This window comes from Athene noctua, chromosome 16 (assembly GCF_965140245.1).
Source record: "Athene noctua chromosome 16, bAthNoc1.hap1.1, whole genome shotgun sequence".
Taxonomy (NCBI): Eukaryota; Metazoa; Chordata; class Aves; order Strigiformes; family Strigidae; genus Athene; species Athene noctua.
Window position 1 is genome coordinate 4510739 of NC_134052.1, and position 21876 is coordinate 4532614.

At 38.1% G+C, this 21876-nt stretch overlaps 1 protein-coding gene across 3 annotated transcripts in view; it reads left to right on the forward strand.

Annotated features, from left to right (window-relative positions):
- Positions 1-21466, forward strand: part of DHX35 (DEAH-box helicase 35) — a 32661-nt gene extending 11195 nt beyond the window's left edge. For 2 of the 3 annotated variants that reach the window (XM_074919867.1, XM_074919866.1), the window contains 13 exons: positions 228-324; positions 1405-1563; positions 2860-3070; positions 4819-4943; positions 5717-5771; positions 10659-10754; positions 11106-11200; positions 11796-11873; positions 13030-13159; positions 13895-13976; positions 14531-14602; positions 16980-17091; positions 19704-21466. In XM_074919867.1, coding sequence (XP_074775968.1) covers positions 228-324; positions 1405-1563; positions 2860-3070; positions 4819-4943; positions 5717-5771; positions 10659-10754; positions 11106-11200; positions 11796-11873; positions 13030-13159; positions 13895-13976; positions 14531-14602; positions 16980-17091; positions 19704-19748 — 1357 coding nt within the window. In that variant the 3' untranslated portion in view covers positions 19749-21466. Of the gene's footprint in view, positions 1-227; positions 325-1404; positions 1564-2859; positions 3071-4818; positions 4944-5716; positions 5772-10658; positions 10755-11105; positions 11201-11795; positions 11874-13029; positions 13160-13894; positions 13977-14530; positions 14603-16979; positions 17119-19703 lie in introns of all 3 variants that reach the window. The other variant, XM_074919865.1, reaches the window with a different exon arrangement.
- Positions 21467-21876: the final 410 nt, after the last annotated feature.

Here is a 21876-nt window from a genome sequence, read left to right on the forward strand (position 1 = left end):
TTCAATTTGGGAAACATTTGGATATTGCTTACAGCAGCAAAAGTGTTTTTAAGCTTACTGTAGTGTAAAGGAAACAAATTAATTGCTGAAGACTGATTCCCAAGGATGCATCACGAGCTAAATGTGGTATGACTGATACAAAGCTAGCTCTCTATTTGTTCTGTATCATAGTGAAGAGTCTCTACCTATTTTTCTGCTAATGTCTTCGCTATTTTCTCTCCCCATAGTCCTGTTCCAGACTATGTAAAATCAACTGTGGAAACTGCAATGAAAATCCACCAGATGGAGAATGATGGCGATATATTGGCATTTTTAACCGGCCAGGTATAGACATAAGTTTTTGGGGTTTTTTTGCTTTACAATGCTGTATGTGGGGGCTTTGTGAAGCCACCTCAGTCTCCTGCTTTCCTTAGCTGTGCTTACTTTAATCTCGTTAAAGATGACAAATATTTCTGCATTGGTGGGATCAGAATTAGGATAGTCTGAAAAACTTTCAGAAAAGGCAATTATGGTCTGGATTTATCAAAGCTAGTGATAGATAATAGTTTTTCTCATTTAATGCTGTATGCTTATGGCCTTGTTAATAACTGGAACAGTATGTGGGTTTTTGGTGCTAGTCACACCTACGAAGCTGACGGTGAGTCATCATTATTAGCTAGGGCAAATGGAATTTACATTTGTTAGGCTTAACATCCGAAGTCTTTGACAGAAAAGCAAATTGCTGTGGGATAAAAATGTACTTGTCCCTTGTGCTGTATTTATGCCTCTCAGGTCACTTTGCAGCCAAGAAGAGTAAATGGGAGGTAGCTTATAATTTTTCCACTGAGGAGTTACCTTGAAAAGCTTCAATAACATCTTGCATGTTTTCAGAATAAATTCTTCATCCCCGTTATTGATTTGACTTTGAAAGAGTGAATTGCGTACCTGCATCTGAACATTTTGTTGCCTGTGTTTTTTAAGAGTGAAATGCCACAGCTGATTATCTGAGATTAAATGTGAAGTTGAGCAATAGGTGTTAATACTGTGTCAATCCTGATCAAGACCTACAGCATTCTACACAGTCAAAATAGTTTGGCCTCCCATTTTGCTCTCACAAGTTGAGATACACAGGAAAGGACACCTGCTTCCTCCTGAACTTTATTCAGTCCTTCCCTTGCGATTTTTCTCATCTGTTTGTGACATTGTCTTAAGTAACAATGAATATGAATATTCACATATATATTTAATATGAATAGTGATTGATGTAAGAATATTACAGAACTGAGGAAGCTAGTCAAAAGATGCTGGAGTTTGAACAACTAAAATTATATGTGGGTTAATTTGATGCATTTTTTCATATGTAAGTAACAGCTATGTGATATTAAAATGAAACCTCTCTCACTCTTATCCTTTCTTTGGCTCTAGGAAGAAGTCGAGACTGTTGTTTCTATGCTCATAGAACAGGCTCGGGCCCTGTCTCGCACTGGAATGAAAAAGCACCTCCGTGTTCTCCCCATGTATGCTGGGCTGCCTTCTCCTGAGCAAATGAAAGTGTTTGAGAGAGTTTCGCACAGCGTCAGGAAGGTAAGGCAACATATTGCCTATGTCTCAATTTCTACCACCCAGAAGGGTGTCTGCATTACACAGATTGTATGTATCGGGTTCACATCACGAGACTATTGCAGACACTTGTCATCTCCTAACGCTGCCTGTCAGTTTTCAGACTGAGAACCAAGAACATGTTTTCTGGCTTCCCTTTTCATCTTCGATCAGTCCTAGACATGTCAGTCCTAACTTTCCTGTTTACCTTATCAACTTCTCAATTTTTAAGTCTTCATACAGCCTTGTATTTGTCTATGTCCAGTTATAGTTCCTTACGCTCTGAAGTGCTCTACTTTTACCTGGGTGTGGGGTTTTTTTTTTGTGGTCTAAACATCTATGGCTGGTTTCCACCAATAATGGAAAAATTAGTGACAGACTGGTAAAGTGTTGTATTTTCACCTAAGAAAGAAGTAAAACTTGCTTGATTTTAGTAGAAAAAAAATCTTTGTTTTGACTTCTGCAAGTCTTGTTCTGTGACATTAAATAGCTGAACTATATAATTGGTCGTGATTAGTGCTTTCTGTGTAGGCAGAGCCTGTGTTGGAGCTGAGATAAGATGAGGGAATTATGCAGGGATGATTTATAATTCTTGTGCCTGCTGGAGTCTTAACAAGTAAAATTGGTCATCTGGTGTTGGAGAATGCTGAGTATAAATACTTCTTTTCTTTCCAGGATATGACATTAGTCAATTAACTTCCAAGATTTACAGGATATGACATTAGTCAATTAACTTCCAAGATTTACCTTTTTAATTTCAGGTGAAATAAGGATTAAATTTCCCTCTGTAGTCTAGGAACAATTATTTTTTAATATTTTAGGATGCATATATAAGTATATCTCTGCAGGAATAGCGAACGCAGAACACTTAATCATCTCTGCTTCTCTGCTATCCCCTGCCCCATTCCAGTGTTACAAGTAACAGTTCAATATAACTGAGAAGCAGAAAGAAGATATTTTGACTTCACTACTTAAGAACATTTGATTTACAGTCAGTTAATGTTTTTCTCTGGAAACACTGCCAAGTTTTACTTCTATGAAGAGAGAATAAATTTGAATAAGAAAATGACTGTGAAACTGTAAAAACTGCTCTTATTTCAAGCTGACAAGCTCTTTCTGCTGCATGTACAGCATTCTTTTGTAGAGTGTGTTTACTGGAACTGTCATATCTGAGATCTTTCAAGTGGCTTGTGTTGGAGTCCTGATGCACTGATGCTAGGGATTGATAGTGTAACTGAGATGGGAGAGTTCACAGTATCCTCACTGTGTCTGTATCTATAGGTGATAGTAGCCACCAACATTGCTGAGACCTCCATCACGATTCATGGAATTGCATTCGTAATTGATTGTGGTTTTGTGAAGCTTCGGGCCTATAACCCCAAAACAGCCATCGAATGCCTTGTGGTGGTACCAGTATCTAAAGCTTCAGCTAATCAGAGAGCAGGGCGTGCAGGACGGAACCGCTCTGGGAAATGTTACAGACTTTATACAGGTCAGTAATTTGATGTGTAGGGAAGGTGAACTTGCTGGTGTGACTTGCGTTTTTGTTTTACAGTGGTTTTAGTATTAGATAAAGAACAAAAAACCTGTATATTTTTCCTCTCAGTGAGAGAGAGAAATTTCCCTTCATTATTCCTCTGGCTTATTTTATTTACATTGTTCATATGTGCTAAGCATTGGACACTGCATCCTTTTGTGAAACAGAAACACAAACTGAGCAGGGTAGGTGCTACAAGATTGTCAGCAATTGCAAACCTGTAATGTTAATGCAGCTCTGGTGAGTCTACTAGGAAGTTTTATGATCTTGGCTTCTGAGCAGTTGCTTCAATTTATAATACTTATCTATGATGCTCTCTTCTGTGACAAGTCTCCTTTAGACTGTTCATCTAACAGAGGACTCTGGAAATCCTTTAGATAACTGAGGGAAAACTTATTTGTGTCCCCCTTTTCAGAGGGATAGATGCCAACCCCAAATGCTTCTCTTGAATCAGTGACCTTGGCACTGTACAAAAAATTACTGTTATAAATAAATCTGATGGCCAACTAGCAGTGTTCAGAAAGCCACAATCCAACTGTCTCTGTTCTCATCTATTTAATGAGGAAAGGCATTGCAGTTGAGCACTGCCATTCCTGATGTGTCTCAAGTTCCCTCTAGTTTTACTGGAGCTTTGAGACTTGGAGAGATCAAGCGTATTCTTTTAAAATGTGTGTGTGCTTGCCAGCAGTTGCCATGTTTAACAAAGCCATGATTTATTATCTAAATTTCTGTGTTCAGTAAGAATCAGGAGTGAATGTCTCCTGCTTAATATACCAAGCTTACATAGCTTTTTAAGTATTTTACTGGAGAAACCATGACTACACCGAGGTATTTTTTATATGCTCAGGAACTGGCCTAATGAGTTCTTTAAGAAACATTTTAAAGGAGGAAAAAAAAAAAAGAAGAAAGTGCACTGAGTGGACAAAAGTAGAGACTATGTACACTATCTTTGTCTTGGGGAAGGTCTGAGATAGACCAGAGATAGAAGAGGGTTCTGTCTAGAAATGAAGATAATTCAGGTGAAAATAATGTATTTCTTGTCTTGATTTGGAGTTTTAGACCAACATAGGGATGCATGTGCCTTTTTCTTTACTGTAGAAGTGCTGGTTAATGGAAGGTGCAGGAATTTTGACCTTATATGAAGTATTTTTCCAGGCTTAGATTTTATAGCAAGCATGCTTTTAAAAAGGCATTGTTAAACAAATTGTTTTTCGATCCTTAGTGTTTATTTTAAATACAGTTTTTAAACTTCCTTTTGTTTGAGTAGCTACTAAAAATAGTGTTCTTAAACTAGAAAGCATGCTGATTTTGAACTTATCCGTGTCCCTTCTTTAAAAACACGGGGTTTTTTTTGTAGTATTGCATCCTGACTTTTATTTTCTGATTTAAAAATATTAAAGAGAAGAGAAATAAAGCATTTCCAGATTTCTGTGAATAATTTATAACATTTCAAATTGAAATATGGGTGGGTCAACTACAGAATCAGCAGTGTAGTTAAAAACATTGAATCTTCTATTTAAATGAAAATATCTTAAAATACAGTGGTTGGAGGAAGATAGTCTTTGACTTAGTGTTCTTTTAACACCTGTGAAGTATTCATACTTGATCATTTTAACTTGAAATGGGTGCGATTCTATAATGTTGACTGTGTAGAGTGGCAATTGAAACTCAGTCCCAAATTGCTTTGTTTTCTTCTACAACAGAGGAGGACTTTGAGAAGTTGCCGAAGTCCACTGTTCCCGAGATGCAGCGCAGTAACCTTGCCCCTGTCATCTTGCAGCTGAAGGCTTTAGGAATTGACAATGTGCTCAGGTTCCCCTTTCTTTCGGTGAGTCCTAGGCTGTGAAGTCTGTCATCCTTCCTTAGTGTGAAGAAAGGTCAGTAGATGACATATTGATAGCCCACAAAACCATTAACCAGTAACCATCGCCCTGTTAATTTGGAAAGCATAACTCCTTGTCCACTGTCAGGCAGCAAAGTATGTTTTTGGGAATCAACTAGTGCAAGTAACATGTGACACCTTAGAAACAACAATTGTTTGTGTTCTAGAGTTTGCTGTTAGAAGTGTTGAGAAGTTGAGAAAGGCCTAGAAAGACAAACTGAGATTCTGCAAAACTGTAACTGTAGTCCCTTTGTACTGAATTTTTGAAGAAAAAAGGAAAAAAAAATGATATCTATAGAACTAAACCTGTGCTTGTCTGTTAAAAAGAGCAGTGCCAGTTCTTAGACTTTGCTTTCTGTAAGGTTTCTACCTACTCTTGTATTGATGTGAAAAACCAATGGTGGCATTAGAAGAGGAAGTGATGTAATTGTTCTGATCACAGCTGGCATCACTGTTGGACAAAGCAAGTACACCTCTTTTAGCTCGAATCTTGAGAGTATCTAGTGATGATGCTGAGCCCGTTGAGATGGTTTTGACTTGCAGCGCTGGTGGTCAGTGGAAGGGTGATAGGAAGAGTCTGACAGCTCTTTCTTCATTTTGCATTAATAGAAAGGTAGGTAGTTAGAATTTAAGGATTTTGCAATAGAGGAACATCTATGATTTTTATGAAAACTTGTCTGTTTCGATAACTTTAAACAATGCACATTTTTTCTTCACAGCCACCTCCTGCACAGTCAATGGTGCAAGCTTTAGAACTGCTGTATGCTTTAGGAGGTGAGAAAATTATGCTTTGCTTTATTTATGGGTATATTACAAGAGTTATGAAAAAAATTGTTAATTTGGATTTGGCGATTGGATGTTAATCAAACTTGCATTTGAGAACTGTGCTTTGAGAAAGCCTTGGCTGGTAGAAGCTTTTTGTTGGTGTGTTTTTAAGGTGTAACTCAGTCTCCTCTGAATTTACTTTCTTTTCCTCTGGTTATTTCAGACACGTAAGCAAGTAAAAGGCAGCAATAGTTTCTGGGAGGAACCTAGAAATCTATTGCGTAGAGTATAGACTAGAATTTAACTGTATAGATTGGGCACGTGTATTTGATAGCTGTCTGCTGTGTATTTCCTTGCACCTTCATGGGAGGAACAAGCTGTTCGTCCTTGCTAGGAACAGGGCTCTGAGCTGATGAGGGTGTTGGCTTGATTCTCTCAGGCAGATACTCTGTGTTTCTTCAGTCCTTACAGAGTGGTATGAAGATAAAAATGAAGTTCAGATGCTAATTAGACCAGTACATGAGCGAGACACTAAATTTACCAGCGTCCAGTTAAGTTGTTAGATACCCAAGCTCTCCGTGTGGTAATCTTTCATTTTGTGTTACTGTGCCGGTTGCTGGAATCATGTAAAATGGAAAGTAAAGGTTTGACATCTCTTTCACAATCAGACTGATTGTAATAACCTAGAATTTAGCAACCTTAATATAATTGCTACTTCATTTATTCCTTGGTCAGACTTTAAAGAGCATAGTGTATGTATTTTAAATTTTTCTGTTAGCGTGTTACATTCATTATCTGATCTTACCTGTGTGCAGGCACTCTGCCTAAACACTGTAAAATCTGATGCTTGAATTTGGGAGAGGACAGTCACTGGATGCTAGAATTAAACCCAACAGAGAGTGTGCTTCCCCATGGCTTAGCAAAGCAAGTGTCACACGTTAGTTTTCAGACCTTCTCATTGATAAGATTTTGAAGATATGACTGACAAAAGTTATTAAGAGCTAATCTAGTTATAATTTTAAAAATGAGATCTAGTCTGTGTCTCTGCTCTGAATGTAGTATGGCCTATGAGGAAAAGACTACACCTTAAGTAGTGTAGTGCTGTTAAAGTAGTGTTGTTGGGCCTGCAGTTGAGACAGACTTCAAACCTGTAGCAAGTCAAACTGTTCTGATTCCGTTAACTGTGAATACATGATGCAACCCCTAAAATAACCCCTGATCATTACTAAAGGCAGCACATTTCCTCCTGGATGAATTGGAACTACGTTTCTCTCACTCCATGTCTGTGTTTCCGTGCACAGCCTGTTGGCTTTTCCTGCTTTTAAATACATAGAAGCTCATTTGCATGCAGCTTGCAAAGAGAGTCTGTTCTAGTTTCAGTCTTGAACTTTTTTATTATAGACAAAGGAACAGATACACACAAGCTTCTAATGAAAAGAAGAAAGAGCTAGTCTAACAGACCCTGAGAAAAAGCTAGTCTAACAGACCACATCATTCAGAGCACTTTGCTACTACTTAGCTACTTAATAGAATATATTTTTCTATTATGTTCTCTGAATTATTAATCACAGCTTGTTCTCAAATTCAGTAGAGAGTCTGAACAATGCTTCAGTCATATGGTTCAGTTTTAGGTAGTCCTGCAAGGAGCAGGGAGTTGGACTCAATGATTCCTATGGGTGGGTCCCTTCCAACTTGAGCTTTTCCATGAATATGTGATTCTAAATGTGTTCATTTTGGCTTTATTCATTAGCCGCTGTTGGATACCTTTAACACTCAAATCACACTGCAGTAATGTTTTCAATTTCTTTTTGTTGTGGCAAGTGAAATGTATGCTGTCTAATTTTGTTTATAGGAAGAACTGTTATATTGTTGGTCTTTTTGACAGCTATTGAATCCTTTTGAATGCAGCAGACTTAAAGCAGAAACTTGACACAAGAACAAGTAATCAAAAATCTTATTCTCATGGAGCTGTGAGTCTGGCCACGATTTTGCTCTGTGCTGATTCAGTTCCATCTTGTAAAGAAGCGTTTCACTTAAGGCGCTTGGTTCTTGGCAACCTGCTCAAGCTTGGAACAAGTACCTTCACAGTGGCTCAGAAGCATGTTGCAAGGATGAATTCACAGCCAAAACCACCTTAGGGAAATGGAGAGGAAAGGTCAATAAACTCACTGATTAGCTGTTTGATGTTTTGGCAAAGTGTTATGCTCGTGGTAGATTCACAGGAAAGTACAGAGCTGTTACTCTCTTGGCTGCCCAGCTTTTGTAGCAGAGCAGAGAAGTGCTGATGTTGGTGTTTAAGGTAGAAGGAAATGTGTGTGCATGTGCGTGATGTACGGATTCGCTCTTCATTTTTTTCTGGTTTCAAGGTTTTAGGGTTTTTTTATGGAGATTTTATGTAAGTTGCAGAGGTGAAACTGCCCAGGCATTTGCAGGTGCAGTAAGGATTAAATTTTTCTCATGCAAGTATGAGCATGTATTTCATCATTTGCATTGTAATAGCATGCAAATGTGCTGTTTAGGGTCAGGACCCTATTGTGCCAGTGTGGTGCCAACAGAGAAACTTGTGCAGAGCAAACGCTCTTAAGATTGAGATAGTTCTGTTGAATAAACACATCACTGGTTTTAGACTGGTTATTTTTACAGTGACGCAAACTGATTACATCAGGAGTATCTCTTCTCAGCCTTCTCTTTCGATGCCCCTTTGAAAGTCTGAGTTGTCAGTTCGAGTTTATTGCTTTTAAGCATAATTTAGGAGGTAAATAAGCAGGTTAAAAGTGGCTTTATTTGTAGCTATATTTCAGATCCAGATTTTGTTGAAGATTTGTAAGTTGTCCCCTATCAGAAACAACTGCACTACCTAAGTTTGAAATAGTCTTTTAATCCCTCAGCCCTTCACATAGAGGTGGTTGTTACTTGAAACTTTTTAGTGCCAACAGTACTTGCATAATCTCTCCTGAGCATGTTCAGTAAAAATCTTTGTAATATTTTTTTCTACGATCTCCAATTTCCTATAAGTATATAGAGATACAGTGGTTGCTTCCATGATTATTTCAAGGAAATTTTTACCTATGCCAAACTAGTATCCATTGCAGGCCTTTTGTGTATATTCAGGCTTACTGCTACAAAGACATCTGTGCACAAGCTGTGTGTGTATATATATATATGCATGCAAAATTGCATTGAGATTTCTAGGATTCAGCAGAAGCCAAAGGATTTTGGCTTGATGCACCTGTATAAAGTTAAAAAGGTAGCAATTTCTCCTTTTTCCTACTTAGGAATGCAGTTACTTTTCTAGAGATGAAAGTGTATTCTAAGTTATTAATTGTGGTGTCACTTAAACTTTTCAAATTGCACTGGTCAAATGAAAGCTATCATACCTTAATTTTTGCAGTTTCTGTGACTTTGTGTTTAAATATATTCTTTCATCTTTTCACATAACCTGCCTTTTTTACCCATTTCTGAGGAAAATATTGTGACATTCTGTGAAATGCCTGTTAGGTTTTGTTGAACAGTGTAGGGGTGTGGTGAGTATTCAGTCACCATTGTTGTAATAAGTGAGATCATAACAAATCAAATCATAAAGGAAAGTAAACACTTGATAGAGGTATCTGTGGTTTTAGATATGCTGACATGAGTTATAGGATATCTCATTCCTTTACTTGATTTGTGGTTTTGCTTTTCTCTGTGAAACACAGATGAAATACAACTGTGGTTTTTGGCCACCACACAGTTTGACAAATAATATGTTTATATAATGCGTGGGCCACAGTTGTGTTTCCTCAGTCCACTCTGCTGTGGTTATTCATGCAATCTACAGCTCCCCAAAGTCCTATTATTGGGCTCTTGTTAGTCCCTTATTGTGTAGCTTTTCTCTTGTGCTCTGCCTCCTTGTTGTACCTCACACAACTTGGCTCACTTGCAGTTTTCTCTTTCAATTTTCACTCTTTGCTGCTTTCCTTAGCAAGCTCTTTTCTTCTTACTGTTTCCTGTGTCTGTATTCTTTTATTATTATTATTATTATTATTCTACTCCCTATGTCCTTTTGTAAGGGAAATGGTTTTCTATTTAAATCGTTCCCTGGAATTTCCGTGTAGTGCTCTGGATTAGAATATGGCCTGGTGGTTTGCATGGGTAAACCTTACTGCATGTGTTTGACTGTAGGCGGCCTTACAACTAAACTGGTAAATGTGCAGGGCTGCTCAGTGATAACTGGGAATCAAAAAGCATGCTGTCATGCCTACCTCCTGTACCATCTTCAGTAAAAAGGTTACAGTTGGAACATGGCTGACAGTTTAGTTATTGATTCATGAGACACACTAAACAGTAAAGAATCTTCATCAGCTGTACATCTCTAGTTTAGGTTATAGTAAAGTTAAATTATTTTTCTCTGTGACGTAAGGAGATGTGACTCAGAATAATTACACCCTACCTCACCCAGCAGTGCTTCCTGTTTCTACAGTTATTCCTGTTCCATAATTATGCCCTTTTTAATTCTTATTGGGACTCCTGCTTCTGGCCCCCATGAGCAAAGTTGTTGCTAAATATTTTAAAAGGAGATGCAGAAGTCTAACAGCTGATAGACACTCTGGCCATTGCATTGACACTGACTGCAGGTTTTCTACATCGTTGGCACTAGCAATGGAACTTGGTCAAAATGAAGATACTTATGTGTTCAAGTATGTTTGGGGAAAAAATAACGAAGGTGACCAGTGGGAGAGTAAATGGATATTAAGGAGTGCTTAGTTTAAGCTTAGTTTCATATACATCCCGCAACTCTCAGGTGCATTTGCTATATTTTAGCTCATAATTCTGCTCTTTAGTACGCATTAAATTCTTAAAGAAGACTTGCTGTGCTATTTTTCCTGTATCACATCTACAGTTATTAATATGCTGCAGGTTTGGATATGCACTGCCGTTTAACAGAGCCTCTTGGAATGAGAATAGCAGAGTTTCCTTTGAATCCTATGTTTGCAAAGATGCTTCTGGAATCCGGTAGGAGGAAAAAAAAAATCAGATTTTCTGTATAGTCTTGTGATGAGGACACTGCTTCTTGTAGTGTAGTATAAAATACTTGCTAAACTTGAAATCAATTGTATGCTTCATCTTGGTATGGTGTTTAGTGAAAAGAATTGGTTAAACTCATGGACCTCTCTAAGTCTAATGCATTTGTCTTTTAAGTTTTCTAGTAAAAACATTTACTGTTGTACTAAAAAAATTCAGGAGTTTCAGTATTTTGTTTTTATATACTATAAAAATATATTCTGCTTCTTTCCCTTTTTATTCTATATGGTGATAAGTTGAATGGAAGATTTCCTTTATTGAATTTCTCTATTTACCCCTCAGGAAATTTTGGCTGCTCCCAGGAGATTTTGACAATTGCTGCCATGATGCAGATTCAAAACATTTTTGTGATCCCTCCAAATCAAAAAGCTCAGGCTGTAAGTTCAATCATGTCTCATTTTCTTTTTGTTAGTTCCACATTTCTGGATTTCTGCCAACTATTTTATTGATACCCACTACAGACTGCAAATTTGTATGAAAATGAAGCAAGGTCTTGAACTGTACCTATTGGTTATAGGTAAAAGAAGAAACAGTAACGGTGGGAATCTTGGAGTCCTTTACTGGTGTTAAAAGCCTCCTTCTGAGGACCAGAAACACAAAAGATTATAAACCAAGAGTAAGAGTTTCCCAAATAAATCATGCCTCCCTGAACACCACTTCTTTTCAAGAGGAACAAAAAAGAAAGTATTGGGATGTAGCAAATTCTTAATAGGTAGCATGAGCCTAATTTTAATGCAACCCACTCTTGGATTCGGGGGGTTCATTTTAAGTTCATTTTTCTGATTTCAGTTTTAGAAGTGCTCCTGAATATAGCTGGGCTAGTAAAATATTGCTGTTGCCCAGAGGAACTACCCTGTGCAGTAAGAATTTTGATAGTCACCAGGAAATACAGAGACGATGGGAACTGGGTGTATTAGATATGACTTTTGCAAAAATCAGTCTGCCTGTAAAAATATATTTCTTCTTCTCCAGGCCAGGCAACACAGAAAGTTTGCTGTGGAAGAAGGTGATCATCTTACTATGCTTAATGTTTATGAAGCCTTTGTCAAAGTAAGTCAGTTCAAGTGTATATGGATTTGCAGGAATGGGAAACACTGAGGTCCTCAGTTCTGACTTTGGAAGTTCTGCATATAGCATCCTCAAAGCTGAGAACTTACCAAGTCTATTAAGTGATAGATCTGCTTTAAAATATTTTCTGGTCATATTTTGCCACAGACCTTCTGTAGTTGTTCTGAACAGGGAACAGAAGAATTTGGTTTGGGCACAGCATGGAAGTCTTATGGGTGGACAGCTGTATTTTCAAGGAGACTGGGATTTTTGAAAGGGCCTAGGAAAAATAGGTATCTGAAATTAATATTCTCTCATCTTCTCTATAGATGTATCAGTTTCACTGTTTATAAACTGCATCTAAATCTAGCAGTCTTTTTAAAAAATTGCCTCATTGACCATCATATCCTCTTTTTTAGTGACCTTAGGTATTTACCCTAAGGTTTTACACCAATCTTAATACTCTGTAAGCTGAGGTTTTACTTAATGGTTTTGAAGTGCTGTACCTATTTGGGAGAAGTATATTTTGCTGGTATAAAGCACTTCTGTAATAATTTATTTGCAGCAGTGTTGGGTTGAAGCAGTATAACCACGCAAGTGTTTAAAAGAAGACTTCACTCTCCCCAACCCTAAAGCAATCAGTCAGGCACCAACTGAAATTTTGCTGTTTAAATTTTATATCCACCTAATTCTCATAGAAAGAGCCAAATGCAGAGGCTCTTGGAGTAAGTGCTGGCTTCTGGTGGAATAGTTCTTTCCATGGAGAAGACCAGCGAGAACAGTGTACAGCAAAAGTTGTTTACATCCTGAGATTGAAAACAGACTAGTTTATGATATGGTGCTTTTGTGTGTGAAAATGGAATGACTGATGCTATTCTCTTTCACCACATATGAAGAAATGAAGCACATATCTATGAAAATATCCCATGGCATTTGTTCTACTGCTATTTAGATGATGTTTGAAATGTGTCTTGTAGTTGCTGGTGCTACATACCCTTGTTAGTTGCTATGTAAATAAGTAATTTTCAGGGAAAACAACAATAAATATGTTGTAGGAGACGGAAGAAAAACAGAACAAGGCTATGTGATCCAGGAGATTGGGTTTTGTTTTGCTGATGGAATTTCATTGTAATTTTTTTCTATTCTTCTCACTGTACAGCACAGCAAGAGCTCTCAGTGGTGTCAGGAACACTTTCTGAACTACAAAGGGCTTGTCAGAGCTTCTGTTGTAAGAGAGCAGCTGAAAAAGCTTCTCGTCCGCTTTAAAGTGCCAAAGAAGTCCAGTGAAGGTGAAATTATATATTTTTTTTTTAATGTGTTTTCCAATATATATTAAAGGTAGTTTCCAAATTGTCAGTCTGCTTCCTGCTTTTATTGAAGCCTTTGAAGTATTTTCTCCTTGGCCTAAAAATAATGTTAATTAAACCCCTTTTTTTTTTTTCCTGAAAATGACTGTGGAAGAGCATGTTAACCCATTTTTGCAAATAACATTTAGTCCAGTCTTCAAGTCCAGTCTTCATTAGTTAAGTTTTCTAGAAAGAGATTATCACCGCTGATTTTATATATTTAATGGACAGACTTACAAAAAGTCATAAATAGGTCACCTTGTTCCTCTTTTGATTCTTCAAAAAGCTGTTTTTCTAGTATGTTCAAAATGATGTACAGTCATTGGGATCTGACTTCCAGCTGTGCTGTGTGTGCTGCAGCTGGAACGACTGCTTCTCAGCACTTGTCTCTTAACTGCTCTGAAAAATCAGACTTCCGTGCTTAGCTGTCACACAAGGTTGCGTTAAGGACTGTGAAACTATCTTCATGGAGACACCAGCAGCAACAGTAGTTTCTTACATAGTAATTTTGATTTGCTGTGAAATTGAAGTCAAAAGAGATTGCAGGGTTTGTCTGCCTTCAAGCCTTTGCTGTCAAAGCCTGATGCAGTGTGAAAAGTTGTCCGAGATGATTAAGTGGCATTTTAGGGATTTTTACCATTTCATTGACTCATTTTACATAAAAATTATTTTCTTCAGGTGATCCAGATCCCGTTTTGAGATGCATAGTTTCTGGATTCTTTGCTAATGCAGCTAAATTCCACTCTACTGGAGCTTACAGGTAAATGTATATAGCTTCATTACAACCTTTGCTTAGTTTAAAAGCTTCTTTGACTGGATACATCTATCTAAGTATAATCAACAAACAGATGCTTCTCTAGATACCTGCAAGAAGAAACAAAATGTTTGATTTACTAAATATTTGAATTTTTGCATCTTCAGACTGCGTCAATGTTCATCTCGTCTCTTTGCAAATATAAATAATCAGAGTTATTGCTAGTAGGAAGCTGTTACTAATAGCAGTTACCCTGTGTTAATAGAAACAAGTACAGTCTGTGCTGTAGCACTCCCAACGCACTGAATAAAAGCATGGAACACTGCTTTTTCATTTAATATAGATAGAACTTTTTTAGGACATTTAATTATCATTTCTTCCTTTTGGCCAAGATTTAAGTCTGGTTTCATCTGAAAGCCTGTTCATTAAATGCAAATTTTTTAAATTTGCTCCAGCTCTTTCATTGTTGCCTTTTAGTAAACATTCTTACTGGGGATGGAAAGATCCAAATGTTAAGCAATAAATAGACACATGGTCTGAAATAGTATCTTGCTTTCAAGGACTATCCGTGATGACCATGAACTTCATATCCACCCCACTTCAGTGTTGTATGCAGAGAAGCCTCCACGCTGGTAAGTTAAAGCTGCTTTCACTTGCTTTGTGATCTTTACAAGACATCCTCAGCATCCAGACATTTTCATGAATGACTTTTCTCCATCTGTGGAAGAATAGATGTAAAAGGTCATGGTTCCCTCAGAGAGAATTCAATTGGTATTTCCTTTGCATCTTTTTGTAGGCAGTATCCAAATACATCAGGGAAACAGAGTGATGTTTAACTGTCAAAAATCCTGTAAAAGTTGGAAAGCAGAGTCAGGTGATCCTTTTTTAATAGGCACCATATTTTGCACTTCAAATTGCTCTTTGAGTGGTCTCTGTACCTAGGTAGAACTAGGATTCATTTACTTTTATTACACCTATTAAATAAATGTCCTGTCAAATAGGTGCTGCAGTAATTGCAAATGGTTTGCTAGGAGAGGGCATACATGTCAAATCCATTATGCAGAAAGTTTGAGAGAAGTTATGGCTGTCTAGCAGATAGAGGAAAGAAGTTGTTGTACTTTGGTATTAGCTCAGGTATTATAATTCCCTTTGTGTGTCAGAGATGCTCAGATAACCATTAGAAATGTGTTTCTAACTACCAGGTCAGCATGATCAACCTGAAGTATTCGGACTCTTGTCCTTTTTCCTGTTGCTGCTGAGACTTCGAAGGATAAAGTTGACTGGTGTCATCTGTTATATTTGAATTTGGGCTCCTACTCTGTTGTGTAGGGTTTGCAGGAGTGTAACCGACTGGAACTTGGCCATCAATTACAGTGGCTTACAAAATAAAAATGAGTGCAGCATTTAATTAGCTAAAGTAATTTTTGCCACTGAAACAAGTCTGATTTGCTACTGTTTTGCCTAGTTTTTTTAACCTTCTGTCACTGCTATTAAAAATAAAACACAATTTTTTTGAAATGGTAAAGGAATACTTTGCAGATATATTTCTGAAATTTTCTAGTTGACAGTAGGTAACATCCTGAAGGAGGTTGGGTTATGGGAGAGTGACAGACAGTAAGAAGAATAAATTGAGAAGTTGTTAATCCGGAAAGAAAGTCTGGTGGTCAGAGAGTACTGGAAGAATTCTTTACTCCAGCATTCACCTCCTCCAGGGCTCAGCTTTTAGATGACAAGCCCTCAGCGTGGAACTTCCACCCCAGGCTTGGGCAGTTCCAGACATACAGAAAAGCAGACCTGTAGAGGCTAGCTGGAAGTCTTAACTGGCAAAGCCTTAAAACTGTGCTTTGCTTCACAGCCTGTTTTGCTGTTGGTGGCAGCATTATTGGTAGAGTTTTTAGGAATACTGATTCTGGGCTTAAATCTCTTTCTGGACCCCTGTGTGGCAGAACAGACACAGAGCTGTCTTCCAAGGCCACATGGTATTGTCACTGCCAGCCTGAAGAAGCTGCTGACTCGTGGCATCCTGTAAGATGGGCGTTAAGAACTTACTCAGCAACCCTACTTCCAGTGCTACTGCTGCATGGGCACCCATCCTGTATTATGAGCTTCAATTCTCTGTTACGGGTGTATATAAAACATGTTCTCATTCTTCTTTGTTTTCCTCAGATCTCTCTTTAGGGTTATTAGTTGATATGTCTCAGGCTACATTTGCAGAGGAGGGAATTTTGGACTCTTTCTTTCCTCTTTGCTTTTGAGAGCAAAATACCAATTAAAGAGAGACCACAAACCTTGTGGGTTTGCAACTCTACTGTGTGTAGAAGACAGATAATGACTTATGGTCTTGGTTTCTAACCCTTCAGCGCGTGGGTCTGCACTGCTTCGGTAAAAATTACTTTCCATACTGAAGGGTGACTTCAGGAATAGCTTACCTGTGCTGGCAACGTGTTCATGCTGGCAGCAGGGATTGAGTCCACATGGCCAGCTGTTTGTAAAGCTCTTAGCAGGAGATGTTCTGGCAGTAGTTAAAGCTGATTTCTTTCTCTAATCCTTACCTGGTTTGTCTGCAGACAGGTACCAGGGATAGTCATGCTGTGATTTGTGCCCTACTTGTTATGGGTCCAGGGTTTTGGTGCTTTTGACATGCTTCCCCATTTTGACATGCTTCCCCATACTCTGTGAGTAACTAATATTCTGTGTTCCAAAGCATCTGTTATGAGTTCCCCTTGGCCCCATTATAAGAAATATTCTTTCTTTTATATCTTGCATCCATATATCCTGGTAGTATGTGAAGGTGGTTTTAATGGCAGTCTAAAGGCTGTCTTAATGCAGCGTGCTCTGAACAACCAGCAGGAAAGAGGTAGGACACTGTATTATAACTTAAAGACTCTCTTGTTGCTCAGTAAATGCTACCTCTGGCAGCATGTATGGGAAGCTGTCTAAATATGCTGTTAATCATCTCTTTCCCTGATTGCTTGATAGCAAACACTTTTATTTTTTTCTTTCTCCTAGGGTAGTCTACAATGAAGTGATACAGACTGCTAAATACTACATGAGAGATGTGACTGCCGTTGAATCTGCATGGCTCTTGGAACTGGCACCTCATTTTTACCAGCAAGGAACGGTACGAAATCGGCATAAAGCCCAAACGGTACCATTGCTGTATTAGCAGCTCTTATATCTAAACTTTTTAAGTGTTTATGTTTTGCTGTTGTCTACTTAATGGTACAAAAATGAATTTGGTTTTGTTAATTCTTTGCCTTTTTTTCTAACACATTTGACAAAGGCAGTAATGACCCCTGCAGGGTAGACCCCTGAGTCTTTAGTGGTTTTAAAACAAAGAAAGAGGATAATAAATTGATGCATGAAAGCTTTTTTCCTATTATCTAGCCAATAGACATGGTCTCGAAGTTACAAAATAGCGTATCACTCTGAAATGAAGCCTTCAACCATTTTACACTTAAATATAGGCACTTGGTAGCACTTCTCTGAGCAACAGTATAGCCAGGCAGTGGTCATACTTTGCACAATAATTTTAGAGGAGACTTTGCATGCTTTGTGAATGTTTGTGCAAGTCCTGAGCCTTTTTTAGAGCATTAATTATGTTTACTGAAAAAAAATCAGCTCTGATCTGTTCAAACTTGAAATGGCAAAGAACAGCTGCTATTTGTGCAAACCTTTATTGCAAATGCTGTTGTGTGTGATATACACACCTTTTCTCTATAAGTGTCTTTTAATAGTTGTCACAAACCTTTATCAATCATGTCCCATGTGAATCTGTCAATCTAGACCTATTCACTGGTCATTCTGAGAACTGGATTGGTATTAAATATTATCTAAATGTTAGTTATGCTGGAGCTGTTGATACCACATTGCATGTAAATACTGTACAGGCAAGATTGCCAAATTGATCTTGCATGTGAATTTCCCGTGGGAGATTAATAACTACTGAGCTTTATATTCCAAATTTGTGAAGCATTTCCATAATACTGACTGAAAAAATGCACTTGCATATCAGACCTATGCAAAACAGGAGATCAGCTCATGTGTATGAGCAGCCATGTTGCAAAAATGGCTATTTCCAGTTTACACATCTGTTATGTTATTTGACTTTTCTGAGAATCTGATGGGTTTTTTCTTTCACTTCCTGGGGTTTTTGAAAAAACGGAAGGCACTGTGATGCGTGGAGCACCTTAGAACATACCTCTGTGGTTACAGTGTACAGCAGCATTGGCATCTGTCCATGTCGTTGATTTGAGAGGGTTGGGGTTTTTAATGTTGAGCTTGGATAATTCATCTCAGTTATCCAGACACTTACCATCTATAAATGCACTTACTAAGTAACTGAATATTTTCTGCCTTTTTGTCTATAACACATTTGATAAAGGCAGTAATGACCCCTGCAGGGTAGACCCCATAGTATTTAGCTGCTGTTAGACATTCTGCAGGTATGATGTAAAAAGGAGATGAGCCAATCTTGCAGTTGTATCAAATCTGCTCCTGGAATAAATGGCCCTTGTGACTCACATATGTACATGCTTTAACATCCCATACACAACACAATATCCCATTAGGATACGACCTCTCCATGGGCTCAGTTTTGGGGTGAGGTGGGTGGTGTTGGGGAATGTGACTCAATGATTTGTTCGGGCAAAACTTGAGTTGCTTTCTGTAAGTGAAGAAGGCTTGTCTTGAATAGTACCACCTACCTGACTGAGCAAACGTGTTTTTCAAGGTGGTACTACTACTGGTGTAGATACTCTTTGAAATTACATCAGAACCCAATTTTTACTATTGCCATCCTTTTAATTTTATAGAGGTGAACTCATTTTGCAGCATGACCTAAGCATTGCTTTCATCCTAAAATAAATGGGAGCTCTGGGGGATAGTGCTGGTTTTGAGGAATATTATCTTTTCCAGCTTGGTCAGTTATCCTTATCAGCCAGAAGACTTGGGTGTCTTTATAAAATGTTTAAAAATTAGAAATGCTCCTGTTGTTTAAAGCTTTGAATTATACATGTAAATTTTGAATAAGCAAGTCATTGCAAGACACACAAATTTATGCTAATTTGTAGACAATCAGACCTTTTTTCTACTGAAGGATATACCTTTGTGCTAATAAGAGATTCCTGAAATATCAGAATTTTTATTCCTGTATCAAGTTAAAAACAAATTTCAACTGAATAGGATTCTGTATGAAAATATTTTCTTCCACAGCTTCATCATGGTCTTGGTCAGTTATGTCTCATTCCAAATTTTGCAGGACTTGCATCATGTTTTCATTCCACGTTTTTGTTGGCCTTTTTCTTTAAGAGCATAGAAGTTCAGAGGTCCAATGCAACTAGAGCTGCTGTGTTAATACACTAATTAAAATCTTGTACTTCATGTACTTACTCCTAGCATTTATGCACATGTTGTTGGGAACACGTTTTCAGTGCGTTTTTACAATCTGGCAGCTTGCTTCCGGGGGAAATTGTTCCTATGCTTGCAGTTAGGACAGAAGTACTAGAAGATGATATTTTGTACCAAGCCAGCGTATCACTTTGGGATGCATGCGGTTTTTTGATTTCATAGATTTATTTTAGCTACATCAGTAACAAGCAAAGCTTTGGAAAGGTGGTCTTTGATATTTGTGTAAGAATGTAATTAATTTGGGTTTAAAGACTGAAAGCATTCTAGTTGAACATTTTTCTGATTGTCTATATGTTAAGCGATTTTTGTTTTCTTTTCTTGCAGCATCTTTCCTTGAAAGCAAAAAGGGTTAAAGCAGATGACCACTGATTTGACATGACTTAAGTCTTGTGACATCAGATGCAGAACCTACCAGTGATTTCAAGCTGGCTACAGTCCATTCAGCAGTCAGTTCATTAGCAATTTGATCTTACATCCACTTAAATGTTTAAATGCCTGCCAGGATCTGTAGAGGTTTATGCATGACCAGCACATTGTAAACCTATGTAGAGCTTGCATTGTGGACATTTTATTCTTTGCCTACTTGACCACTGTTGTTAATCTGGGCATGTTGCTCCTTTTAAATAGGTAGAAAAACAATTTTAAAAGTAAGAGGACATACAGGACCACAAAAAACCTGAAACCTTCAAGAAGGAAACTGATTTCCTGGAGTGGTATGGCTGCCTTATGAGAGTGGGGAGTAGGGTACCCTGCCTCCTATTACCTAGAGCACTGTGACTACTACCGGCCAAACTGAGACTGACTCCTGACAGCGGGAGCTCAGGGCAATCAACTAGCCCTTGAAATGCAAGGGGCTGCCATGGAAACATTGATTTCATGTTGGACCATGCCAGAGTGGTGCAGCTTGTGCTCCCAAGCAGTAAAAGTCTCCTGCCTGAGGTCGAGCTGCCCCTGGCTCCCTGTGCTGTACCAGTCCTTCTGTAGGCAGCATTGAATTCAAATCCCTTGTTTCCATACATAGGGGTTGCTGTTTGGGGAAGGGGAGGAAGAGTAGCTCAGTATTTTTAAGAAGGATTAATTTTTTCTCAATCAGGGGACTGTACAGACATGTTCATAAACAATCAAAATTCACAGATGGGACTTTTTTTTTTTTTTCCTAACAAGAGAAAAGATGTTAGCCTCTCACTGCTTGGAAATATGAGAAAATTTCAGCAGGGGTATATCGTGGAACACCATTTTTTAGCCTCTATCATTCAGCAAAGATGAAAATGCTCTATACTTTCCTATAAAGAACATAGTCCTATATATTTCTTTTATTAAGAATCTGAAGACGCTTGGGACACTTCCTCATGTGTTACTGTAAGAGAAGGGTGCTCTGAACAGTTGCTGCTTTAATGGGGCCTCCATGGCTACTTTTCAGTAAAGAACTGTACCTTTTCGTGTTTTAACAAGATAGTTTGGATACACGTATTTATTTTTTCCAACCCTATTGATATTTATTTTAGAAATACATTGTTTGAAAATCTTATTTTTGTAAGGTAACTGATTTGATGAATATGTTTTTGGCATGTTAACTATGATTTTACTTTAAAAAAAAAAAAGTAGTATGTAAATAGGCAAAGATTTCTATATAGAACAAATGCCTTCCTTGTCACAGTACTGCCTTGAAAACTTTGAGAGCTTCTTCTTTACCTTCTCCTTTCCAAACACCTCAGAGAGAACATGTTGTATCATGTGCAATGTGTGATCTATCCAGTGTCTACGTACTGACTGCCAGCACGAAAGGGTGTACCAGGCTCCGTGTATGGCACCAGCAGCATGACAAACTGTGTCACCTTCCTTTTTTGTTTTCCCTGTTAACTCACCTTTGTATTGCTCCCTCCCGTAGTGTGGAAGCTCTTTGGGGCAGGGACTGTCACCTAGCCAGACCCGAGAGCACTGTTGGCACTTACTAAAAAGATTCAATGTGCGGTTTGTTTTGTTTTTTTTCTCTTAAAGGATCGGAGAAGGAACTGAATATGAAGACTTGTAAAATGTCTGTGTCTCTCTGTCCTCTGGAAGTATTCTTAAGAAAAATAAAACCCTTGAATCAAGGAAGCTTGTGAATGTGTCCCTTCAGCCTGAGTAGCGGGTGATTTCCCAATGCACTGGGCAGTCTTACTGTGCTGGTCTGAGTTGTGATGGGCTGTCAGTGGATGGCCACTTCATTTGCCAGCTCTGAGAATTTCGAATGGTTTTGGAGAACTCTTTTCTCCAGATGTTCTTTTACCTGGCAAAATTTTCACTTGGAATGATTGTGACTCCTGCTGAGTTCAGAACCTAGGAATGTACAAGCTTTTTAACATGCTGCAAGCAACTGTACTTTTATAAGAATGAGTGCAATAGGTCTTTGTAAACAAAAACAGAAATCGAGGCTTGTCTTTTTAGCAGTTTTACAAACTGTTGAGGTATTGCTGGAGGTGCAGAGGAACAGGCAGACTTTATACTAGAGATGCTG